The sequence below is a fragment of the Polistes canadensis genome, unplaced genomic scaffold (assembly GCF_001313835.1).
Source record: "Polistes canadensis isolate GaletaPanama2010 unplaced genomic scaffold, ASM131383v1 scaffold_133, whole genome shotgun sequence".
Lineage (NCBI taxonomy): Eukaryota > Metazoa > Arthropoda > Insecta > Hymenoptera > Vespidae > Polistes > Polistes canadensis.
This window is the reverse complement of record NW_014569680.1, coordinates 43,971-55,557: the sequence shown is the minus strand read 5'-3', so window position 1 is coordinate 55,557 and position 11,587 is coordinate 43,971. Positions and strand designations below refer to the sequence as shown.

At 26.0% G+C, this 11,587-nt stretch overlaps 1 protein-coding gene across 2 annotated transcripts in view; it reads left to right on the top strand.

Annotated features, from left to right (window-relative positions):
- Positions 1-4,398: 4,398 nt before the first annotated feature.
- LOC106788289 (prominin-1-A) overlaps positions 4,399-11,587 on the top strand; it is a 29,637-nt gene continuing 22,448 nt past the window's right edge. Inside the window, exons 1-4 of one of the 2 annotated variants that reach the window (XM_014751431.1) lie at positions 4,399-4,610; positions 5,429-5,836; positions 7,553-7,608; positions 9,929-10,104. In XM_014751431.1, coding sequence (XP_014606917.1) covers positions 4,496-4,610; positions 5,429-5,836; positions 7,553-7,608; positions 9,929-10,104 — 755 coding nt within the window. In that variant the 5' untranslated portion in view covers positions 4,399-4,495. Of the gene's footprint in view, positions 4,611-5,428; positions 5,837-7,552; positions 7,609-8,952; positions 9,004-9,928; positions 10,105-11,587 lie in introns of those variants that run through there. The other variant, XM_014751432.1, reaches the window with a different exon arrangement.

Below are 11,587 nucleotides of genomic sequence, written 5' to 3'. Positions count from 1 at the left end.
TACATATCTATCTATCTGTTTTTCAAGATAAAAATGTGTAATATATTTTTATTATAATTTGATATAACATATTGAACAAAATTTATTAACACTAAATCTACTACATGCTACGTGTGTGTGTGTGAATATTAATAAAAAGAAAAATGTATGTCTACCCAATAAAAAAAGACGCTGAACTGTAAAGATTTAGGTAACATGTAAAAAAAAATTATTGTATGAGCCTCATGTATGTTATAATATAATAAAATAAAATTTCCAGTTGCTGAATAAGTCCCAATAAAGGTACGAAACGTCCAACTTAGTTAAATTAAGTTCTACTTCTTTTTATGTCCAAGTTCCTTGTGATACCTTATTAAGTATAAATAATTATGATCAAATTTTAATTATTTTTTAGAATACAAGCAATTACTTTTTATTCATGAAAATTTTGAATATATCATGACCGATCTTTATCCTTGTATATGTAGGATTCTTGAAACAATTGAATCGCAGGACTAATTGAAACCAGAACTTGAAAATCTAGGATCTTTCGCTTTGCTAGACAACTGTTCTATCCATTGAACTATCCAAGACCCATGGTCAACTTCTCTATGAATAACTATTTATGTATTTGGCATGAAGACAATCAAACCCGCATGTGTTAGAATTAATCCTATTCTCAAACTCAAATATAATAATCAAATGAAAATTAAATTCCTACTTACCTGTAAAAATATATAAATGATATTAAAAATTACTATGAATTAATTAATTCTTACAAATAAAATAAAAAATGGCATGAAAACAATCAAAGCCGCATGTATTCAAATTAATCTTATTCTGAAACTCAAATTTAATAATCAAATGAAAATTAAATTCCTACTTACCTGTAAAAATATATAAATCATATTACAAATTATTATAAATTAATTCTTACAAATACAATAAAAAATGGTATATTAGAGAACGATGTGATATATATTGAAATGAAAAATTCGGTATTGTGTTAAATTCTATTCTTTGATAATTTAAAAGCACATTCCATTTTTTGGTAAATCAAATACCATGTGAAATGAAATTTTATTTATAAATATTCCATTTATTTTCGTTAACAATTATTTGATTTGTTTGATAAATCATACAATGATCATTTTTACAGTAAAAAGAAAAACATATTAATATCTTTCATTCGTACAATAAATATTAGATATTATTGACGAATAAAATAATAATGAAATAAAATATTAAAATCTATGATTGTAAGAACTATTCTTAAAATATTCGAACGTGTTGTTGAATCTTTGAAAATGATCCGAATTTTTTCTTCTTATATAATGAAATATATATTTTACATTACAATTATATTATATCTATGAAATATTTTCATTCATTTTCTTTCATATTTCTTTTTCAAATATTTTCCATTATTCATCTCGTGACTTTATTTATTAATTATTACAAAAATTAATTTACATTTCCCGTTAGGTACCTTACTTCGGAAAACCATCAACGAAATTAGAGTTCATTAACCGTGTGCATGTATACACGAACACATTTAATCAAATGTCCGAGCATATAATAATTCTAATCAATAACATACTAAATAAAACTTCTTCCTTCTTTTAACGTCAAATTAATAAAATCAAATTCATATAAATAACGTAATAAAAATCTAACGAATATTATTTCAATATTTTTTTATATTTCATTTATATCGTATTAAATATTAAATATTTCTAACGATAAGTAACAAAACAAAAATCGTGAATTATAATATTTCAAATTAAATATCAAATTCATGAAAAATTTTTACGGATTTGATTAAACTTTAGATTATAAATATTACAGAATTGTTACAAGATATATTTACGATGAAAACATGATAAAATATCAAAAGATAGGAATTTTTTGACAAACCTGAAGCCTGGGTTGTTTACTTTGAATGGAAAAACAAACCCAATACACTTGTTTAGAAAAGTATGCTACCTGTTTGCTTATAAACCTATACTTAAAAAGTGCAAACATACATACGAATACATTTACTCAACGGTTCACTCACATACTCAAATATTCACCAAGGTGCGTAAACTTAAACTAAAGAACATGCCCCAAGGGGCACCATTGAAACCCGAATTCAACCGCGTGTTTTCTAAACTTATATGCTAATGTGAATATGTACTTGTAATCGATTTTCAAGACTAGTGTTTAGTGCATAAAGGACTAAAGCACGTAATACAAGTATATGGTAATATAAATGCATAGGAGTATATCAAAGTTTCGATAAATAAATGCGAAAATTCTGTTATGTATAACCATTAATAAAAATTACAAAATTCCCATATAATTCTACAAATGATTTTTATTTAATAATTCGGTTATTTATTACGAAACAATGTAAAATGCACGTTATAAATTAAATGGAAGATTGGTTGGAAATTAACTGATCCATTTTGTGTTTTTACATCTCGGCTTAAAAAAATATAAATATAAAATAAAAATATGTATGAAAATTATTTTTTATATTCACAAAGTATTTTTGTTAATACAATATGTACGAAATATTTAAATTAATGTATATATGTTGGCTTAGTAAAATATTTTGACACTTAATCTAAAAAAATATAAATATAAAATAAAAATATATATCRAAATTATTTTTTATATTCACAAAGTATTTTTKTTAATACAATAAGTACGAAATTTTTAAATTAATGTATATATGTTTAAGTATTTATAGGTTCGGCTTAGTAAAATATTTTGACACTTAATCTAAAAAAATATAAATATAAAATAAAAATATATATCAAAATTATTTTTTATATTCACAAAGTATTTTTGTTAATACAATATGTACGAAATATTTAAATGAATATATATATATATATGTTTAAGCATTTATAAGTACGGCTTAGTAAAATATTTTGACACTTAATCTAAAAAAATATAAATATAAAATAAAAATATATATCAAAATTATTTTCTATTCAAAGTATTTTTGTTAATACAGTAAGTACGAAATTTTTAAATTAATGTATATATATTTAAGCATTTATAGGTACGTGAAATAAATTTAATATACGTTCAAGAAATATAACTTAGAAAAAAATAATATTAAAATCTCTTAATTATATCATTGAAAATGAAACGTTAGATCTTTAAAAAAAAAAAAAAAGAAAAAATTAAAAATAGAGTCGAGAAGTTCAGTAACTACTGAATTTATATAAGGTGGGGTGGGTGAGGGGGAAGATAGGAAAATAGGTCGTAAAATAAAAGAATATGAAAAGAGATCAAGGTTGGACGTTTTCCACTCGTTGATTTTCCTTCTTACTCCCATGGATTATAGTTGACTCAGATGAGATTAAGGAAAATCCAGAGACGTCTGTCTATCTGTCTATCTGTCTGTTTCTTAGTTTCTATTACGAATAAAGTAAACGAAAACTGTCCATTATAAGTAAGCTACGGTGCTTTTCCAAAAAGTAAAAAGTTTATAACTTTCTCGATGGGTAGAGAATTACCGGGGTGTGTTTTATCCAAGTTATATTTTAGAAATTAAATAGAAACATAGGAATATAATTTGATCAAAATAATCTGACAAATAATATTTATTCTTTGAAACGCATTTTATTATTTAAAAAAATTTTCCTAGCTTTTTTTTCTATTATTAATATAAACATAAATATATAAAAAAAATAAAAACAAGAAAAAAGGATTGTAAAACGATAACAGATTTTCATTTGAAATTTCAATCAATTAATATCATTTTAATAAATATAATATTAACAAGATATAATAATACAAATCGTAAAATAAATTTAAATCAATTCTATATCCCATCTATCAATCCTAAATCCAAATAACTTCCTATCTGTTGCGCTTACACTTCGAAATCTACTTTTCCAGTTGAAAATCCAGCCCTAATACGATATTCATAAGAAAACTAAAAAGACCCATCACCTTTTTTTACTTGAATAAGATACGTCACATTAATACATACATAAATACATCGAATACGTGATACATACACACACACACATGTATATATATAACACATAGGATTACCCTCGAAAATCATAGTGCTGATTTAACTAATGGTATCGAACTATAACCCGGTTACTTTCACAATTCCATTTCGATTTCCATCCCTTTCCTTATACCCCCCACCTCACCCCCCCACCCCTACTGTTGCATCCCTTACTTATCTACCCCATCTTGGTTTCACACCTTTTACTAATATGTTCTCAAGTGTATAGAAACGTACACATGTGTATTTATATGAGTGTGTTCATATATTTTTTTTTCTTTCCCTTCACTCTTTATTTTTTTTTTTCTTTCAGTTCATTTCGATCCAAGCCAAGAGTTCGACAACATCGAAAGAGAGAGAAAGAGAAAGTTTGAAAGGCTTCCTGGAGAAGCCTCTGCACGAATTCTGTAAAACGACAGTCAGCTCGTGGCGGTTGTAAGGCAACACCGTATTGCTTGTCTCGTTTCTTTCTTTTTCCAATAATCTATTTTTTTTATGTTCTTTCTCTTTTTCTTTCTGTTGTCAGTAACGATCAGAACGTTCATTCGAACAGAAAAAATACAAGCGAGAAAAAGGCAAAGTTCTGAACAGAAAATGGCTCTAATTCATGGCACGTATATTATTATTATTATTATTATTATTATTATTCTCGTTTTTTATTTCTTTCCATTTGTTTTCAATTGTTGCAAATTTTGAAATACATATTGGAATATAAATTTTCATATTTTTCTTTTTTTTTTACGACAGATGCAACGAGACGTTTTGTCAAATTTTGTTGCATTAGAATATAAAGTCATCTTTGTTTTGTCAGTTTTTGAATTCTTTCTTTTCTTTTTTTTATTTCTTTTTTCATCAAATTTTTGACAGTACTTTTACCCATTTATACGTTTCTTTAAAGTTCCCCTTTTCCTTTTTCACCCCCGCCCCTCTCGCAACGTGGACAAATTCAATTTTCGCGATGAAAACAAAATCTAACGGGTGGAAGAAGAAAAATGTGAGGGATGGTGTTAGGACTGGGGGAAACTTTCATCGTTCTTCGAGAAAATAAAAAAGAAAACAAAAATAAATATGGGAAGAGGAATTATCGAATTATTTTGATGGTGGTTGATGGTGGTGGTGGTGTTGATCTCGCGTCATTGGTGTTTATTTTTCCTCGATCAGTTCGATCCTTTTCTTTTTTTTTTTATTTCTCTTTCTAACCCTTTTAAAATTATTTTTTTTTTGTTATCTTATCGAATATAACAAGAATATTTTGTTTGAAAATTTAAAAAATGAAATATGATGAAAAAGGAAAACAATAAAAGAAATGGACACGATTATTTATTTATTAATTAAATAATAATAATAATAAAAAATAAAAATGTGTGAGAGATCAATTAATATTAATTATATTATTATTATATATATATATATATATATTTTATACAGGAATCTTTCTAATTGTCATCACGATCACCATGAACGTTAACGCAGAGGAAGATGATTGTACGATGATCGTAAAAATCAACAATATCGATGATAATTGTACGACAATAAATAATAACAATAATATTACTTTAAACATTCCTAATGAAAATCAACGAGAACAACTTTATTCCAAGATGGACGTTTATATGGGAGATAATAATGTGAAAAATAATAATACAAATGTTTCACATTTGTGGACACCGTCTATCGCAAAGGATTGGGAAGAACAAGCACCTAAATTAAATTTTCCTAAAACGATATCCGAGGGTGATTTCAAGATGGCAACTTTACATCTCGAGGAAGCACCCTTTCTATTTCATTTTCTACGAAGTGTTCTTTATCTCGTTCATCCGTACGATGTACCGATCGGTAAAGTACGATAAATACACCACTTATTTAAATATTATTGCTTATTTTTTATTTTTTATTTATTCACAAAAAAATAAAATTAAACAAAAAAGAAATTCAATATCATTTGTATATAACAAAGAGGAAAATATTTTTTTGAATATTTCATTCGTTTGATATTTAAGATAAGAAACAAAATGTTTATAGGTACACACACATGCATTTAAGTAAAGAAATTAAAAATTATTATTGGTTATTTTTTATTTATTCACAACAAAATTAAACAAAAAAAGAAATTCAATTTTATTTGTATATAACAAAAAGAAAAATATTTCATTCGTTTGATATTTAAGATAAGAAACAAAATGTTTATAGGTACACACACATGCATTTAATTAAAGAAATCAAAAATTATTATTGGTTATTTTTTATTTATTCACAAAAAAATAAAATTAAACAAAAAAGAAATTCAATTTCATTTGTATATAACAAAAATGAAAATATTTCTTTGAATATTTCATTTGTTTGATATTTAAGATAAGAAACAAAATGTTTATAGGTACACACACATGCATTTAAGTAAAGAAATCAAAAATTATTATTGGTTATTTTTTATTTTTTATTTATTCAGAAAAAAAAAATTAAACAGAAAAAGAAATTCAATTTCATTTGTATATAACAAAAAGGAAAATATTTCTTTGAATATTTCATTCGTTTSATATTTAAGATAAGAAACAAAATGTTTATAGGTACACACACACACACAAACATCATACATACATATGTATTTAAGCAAAAAAATCAAAAATAATATTCTAAGTTGTCTATTTTCTTTTAGAAATTACATCTCGAAATATTTTCATTTCAAAGCTGAATCTTACTGATGAATAACAGAAATAGAAAGAGAGAGAGTGTGTGTGTGAGAGTAAGAGAGAGAGAGAGAGATGTTTTACCATGGCTTCCCTTGATCGTCGCTTTAATTCTCTCCCAACGTTCCATTACGGAAAACGCGTATAGTGCATGCATACAGATGACTCGATAAATAAATTCGAAATGCAGTTGTATCCCACACTATTGCGGTTCGTTTGCAATTATATTCGCTCGTACGAGTTCTCGGTTGTTGCTTTATGGGAGAATTATGAATATCGATCATGTGTACGAGAAAGTAATATTTTTTTTTTCTATCTCAAAGAATACAAAAATAACGTTCTTTTCAATTTTATTACTGTAAAACAATAATGTATAATATAAACGTGTGAATATAACAAAATTTAAATAGGATAATTATTTAATTTTGTTAATAAATTAAACAATAATTATCCTATATGTATATATATTATCAAATATGTATATATATATTGGTAATTATATATATATAATAATGTTCTACAAGTTGATTATATTTCAAAAATTTAATACATTGTATGTGTTATCGAATGACAAATATTTCTAATTCAACGTTATTAATCTAATTCACTTCTTTTTATTAATATGAATACAAATTTAACAACATTAATCTCACGTAAGGAATATTTTTATTTTATGTTAGTATTATGTTTTTTTATTTTTATACATCTACGAATTATTTTCGAAGAAATTTTAATTGAACGAGAAATATTTCGAATGAAAACTCTTAACGAACAACAAATTGCAAACACCTTTATTAAACAATTATAAGTAAATAATGAATCAAATTTCAAGTTACAATAATTCAATATTATATTATCATCTTCACAGGTTTATTGATAGAAGCAATAGAGAACCGTATTACAACTTCAAAATTAATATCAGAAGTAAGTAGATCTTTCTGATATATAAAATATATCTCGTCAAATATATTAAAATGAGAATGTCATATAGAAAATGAAGAAAATAAAATAAGTGTAAGAATAAGAAAGAAAGAAAGAGAAAGAAATAGTTGAAAACATGTCATTTAACCAGTTAAGTGTGTTTGACGGCTATATCCGTCATGGAAGAATGGCAGAATTCTGTGTTTTGACGGCTATATCCGTCGTGCGTAAAATTTTCATACAATTTGATATTTAAATTGTAATTCTGACGAAAACAAAATTACATTCGTAAATATTAATATGTTTAGAATGTTTAGNGTTTGATATTTAAGATAAGAAACAAAATGTTTATAGGTACACACACACACACAAACATCATACATACATATGTATTTAAGCAAAAAAATCAAAAATAATATTCTAAGTTGTCTATTTTCTTTTAGAAATTACATCTCGAAATATTTTCATTTCAAAGCTGAATCTTACTGATGAATAACAGAAATAGAAAGAGAGAGAGTGTGTGTGTGAGAGTAAGAGAGAGAGAGAGAGATGTTTTACCATGGCTTCCCTTGATCGTCGCTTTAATTCTCTCCCAACGTTCCATTACGGAAAACGCGTATAGTGCATGCATACAGATGACTCGATAAATAAATTCGAAATGCAGTTGTATCCCACACTATTGCGGTTCGTTTGCAATTATATTCGCTCGTACGAGTTCTCGGTTGTTGCTTTATGGGAGAATTATGAATATCGATCATGTGTACGAGAAAGTAATATTTTTTTTTTCTATCTCAAAGAATACAAAAATAACGTTCTTTTCAATTTTATTACTGTAAAACAATAATGTATAATATAAACGTGTGAATATAACAAAATTTAAATAGGATAATTATTTAATTTTGTTAATAAATTAAACAATAATTATCCTATATGTATATATATTATCAAATATGTATATATATATTGGTAATTATATATATATAATAATGTTCTACAAGTTGATTATATTTCAAAAATTTAATACATTGTATGTGTTATCGAATGACAAATATTTCTAATTCAACGTTATTAATCTAATTCACTTCTTTTTATTAATATGAATACAAATTTAACAACATTAATCTCACGTAAGGAATATTTTTATTTTATGTTAGTATTATGTTTTTTTATTTTTATACATCTACGAATTATTTTCGAAGAAATTTTAATTGAACGAGAAATATTTCGAATGAAAACTCTTAACGAACAACAAATTGCAAACACCTTTATTAAACAATTATAAGTAAATAATGAATCAAATTTCAAGTTACAATAATTCAATATTATATTATCATCTTCACAGGTTTATTGATAGAAGCAATAGAGAACCGTATTACAACTTCAAAATTAATATCAGAAGTAAGTAGATCTTTCTGATATATAAAATATATCTCGTCAAATATATTAAAATGAGAATGTCATATAGAAAATGAAGAAAATAAAATAAGTGTAAGAATAAGAAAGAAAGAAAGAGAAAGAAATAGTTGAAAACATGTCATTTAACCAGTTAAGTGTGTTTGACGGCTATATCCGTCATGGAAGAATGGCAGAATTCTGTGTTTTGACGGCTATATCCGTCGTGCGTAAAATTTTCATACAATTTGATATTTAAATTGTAATTCTGACGAAAACAAAATTACATTCGTAAATATTAATATGTTTAGAATGTTTAGGGGTCAGAACGAAATGAAATAAACAAATGAAAATTATAGATAATTTGAGTTGGACACTAGATCTTTGATTAACCCAATTATTATCTTAACGTGTCATAACCAAAAAAACAAAGTATATTAGATTCTCCATCTGCGATGATGTCCGCGATGTCTAACCAAAGAAAAGAAAAAAACAAATTTTGTTTGTTTGTTTGTTTGTTAAATATTTGATTTTTTGTTAAGTTTTTCGTTAATTATGTGTAAATATAGCTTTACGTTGGATCCATTGTTTAAATATTACTCATAAATTCATTCATTTTCTAAAACAAAGTCGTCTTTTTGATCGAATATTTCAACAGCGCAACTTACTCTGTGTTTGACGACTATATCCGTCATCGGTTGATTATCGGGACACACACTATGGTGCATTTTGCAAAATGATCGACACAGTTAACTGGTTAAAAAATGAAATGCAGTTTGATTGATCGTCAAAGTCACTATCACAAATAAAAAAAAAAGAAAGAGAAAGAAAAAGAAAGAGAGAGAGAGAGAGAGTAATCATTTTTATATGATTTTCTTGATGTTACTTACTACATCGATGATGATTTTGATGATTTTGATGATGATTACAGTCGATGCACGTTGAGGCAATATTTTTAGCAACAATTGGTGTCTGCTGCATCATGGCTTGTATAGTACCTGGCACAGAATTCTGGCTTGCTTGTCGTCCAATTAGAGAGGATTACAAACCTTGCCGGTATCCGGAGGTCCTTGCGTTTCTTCTGGCAGCTTTTGTCTTCCTACTCGGGTAAGTCGAAGATATCATATTCATTTTAAAGATATTTTACGAAGGAGAGTGAATGAGACAGAAAGAAATAAAAGAAGAGAGAGAGAGAAAGAGAGAGAGAGAGAGAGAGTGAGTGAGTTCGTCCTGAATGGAAACGAATTTCTCTCCATTCTCTCAGAAAATCTGTAATCAATGAAGAAGAATGGATTCAAATCAATTCCATCCATTTGCATCTATTCTATCTTCTCTACACCACCACCCCTCCCTCCCCCCTGCCTCATTCCCTCCACCATCACCATTTTGCTACTCTCTATCTCTTTATATGTAGAATATAATTATAATGTGAACTATTGATATATATAAAAAAACTAGACACGTGTATTAGATCTTATGTGAAATAATTTTCTATCGAGTTTTTGTTTTTTAATACATTTTTATACGCGTTATATGTTATACTTTATTGTATTTTTTAGATTGAATTAAATATATATATTGTTAGGTTTCTCTGAACCTGTCAGGGATTGCTAACTTTTGTTTGGAATTGTCTGAATTTTTTCAAATCGATTTATTACTCAAAGAAGTATTTTACTTGTAGACTATAGTGTGTAATTTAATTTAAAATAAGTACCATTAAAATCTATTTATTTTAAGTATACAAAATATTTACCGAAACTTTTCGAAGGAATTGCAGAAATGCACAATTTACTGCATTGCATTCTCTGACATTTTCTGAACTTTACATGCTAAATTTATAACTCAATAAAGTATTCTACGCGTAGACAAAGGAGTGTACTTTAATTTAATATAAAAATCATTAAAATGCGTTTGCTAAAAGTATAAAAAATATTTGCCGAAACTTATCAAAGAAATTGCAAAGATGCACAATTTACTGCATTGCATTCTCTGATATTTTCTAAACCTTTGCAAATTTATTTATAACTCAAAAAGGGATTCTACGCATAGACAAAAGAGTGTACTTTAATTTAATATAAGTTTCATTAAAATCTATTAACTTTTAGTATAAAAAATATTTAAAGAAATATCAGAGATTGCAATGTTGTAAATTGTTCAACATTGCCATATCTTTGAAATGTTTCGGTAAATATTTTTTATACTTTTAGCAAACGGATTTTAATGATTTTTATATTAAATTAAAGTGCACTCTTTTGTCTACGCGTGGAATACTTTGTCGAGATATAAATCTATCTGCAAAGGTTCATAAAATGTCAGAGAATGCAATGCTGCAAGTTGTGCATCTTTGCAATTTCTTTGAAAAGTTTCAGCAAATATTTTTTATACTTTTCGCAAATGGAATTTAATGATTTTTATATTAAATTAAAGAGCACACTTTTTTCTACGCGTAGAGTACCTTTTTGAGTTATAAATCAATCTGAAAACGTTCATAAAATAGCAAAGAATGCGATGCTGCAATTTTTTTCCTACTTTGCCATTTCTTAAAAAAGTTTCGGCAAATATTTTTTACACTTTTTGCAAATAGATTTTA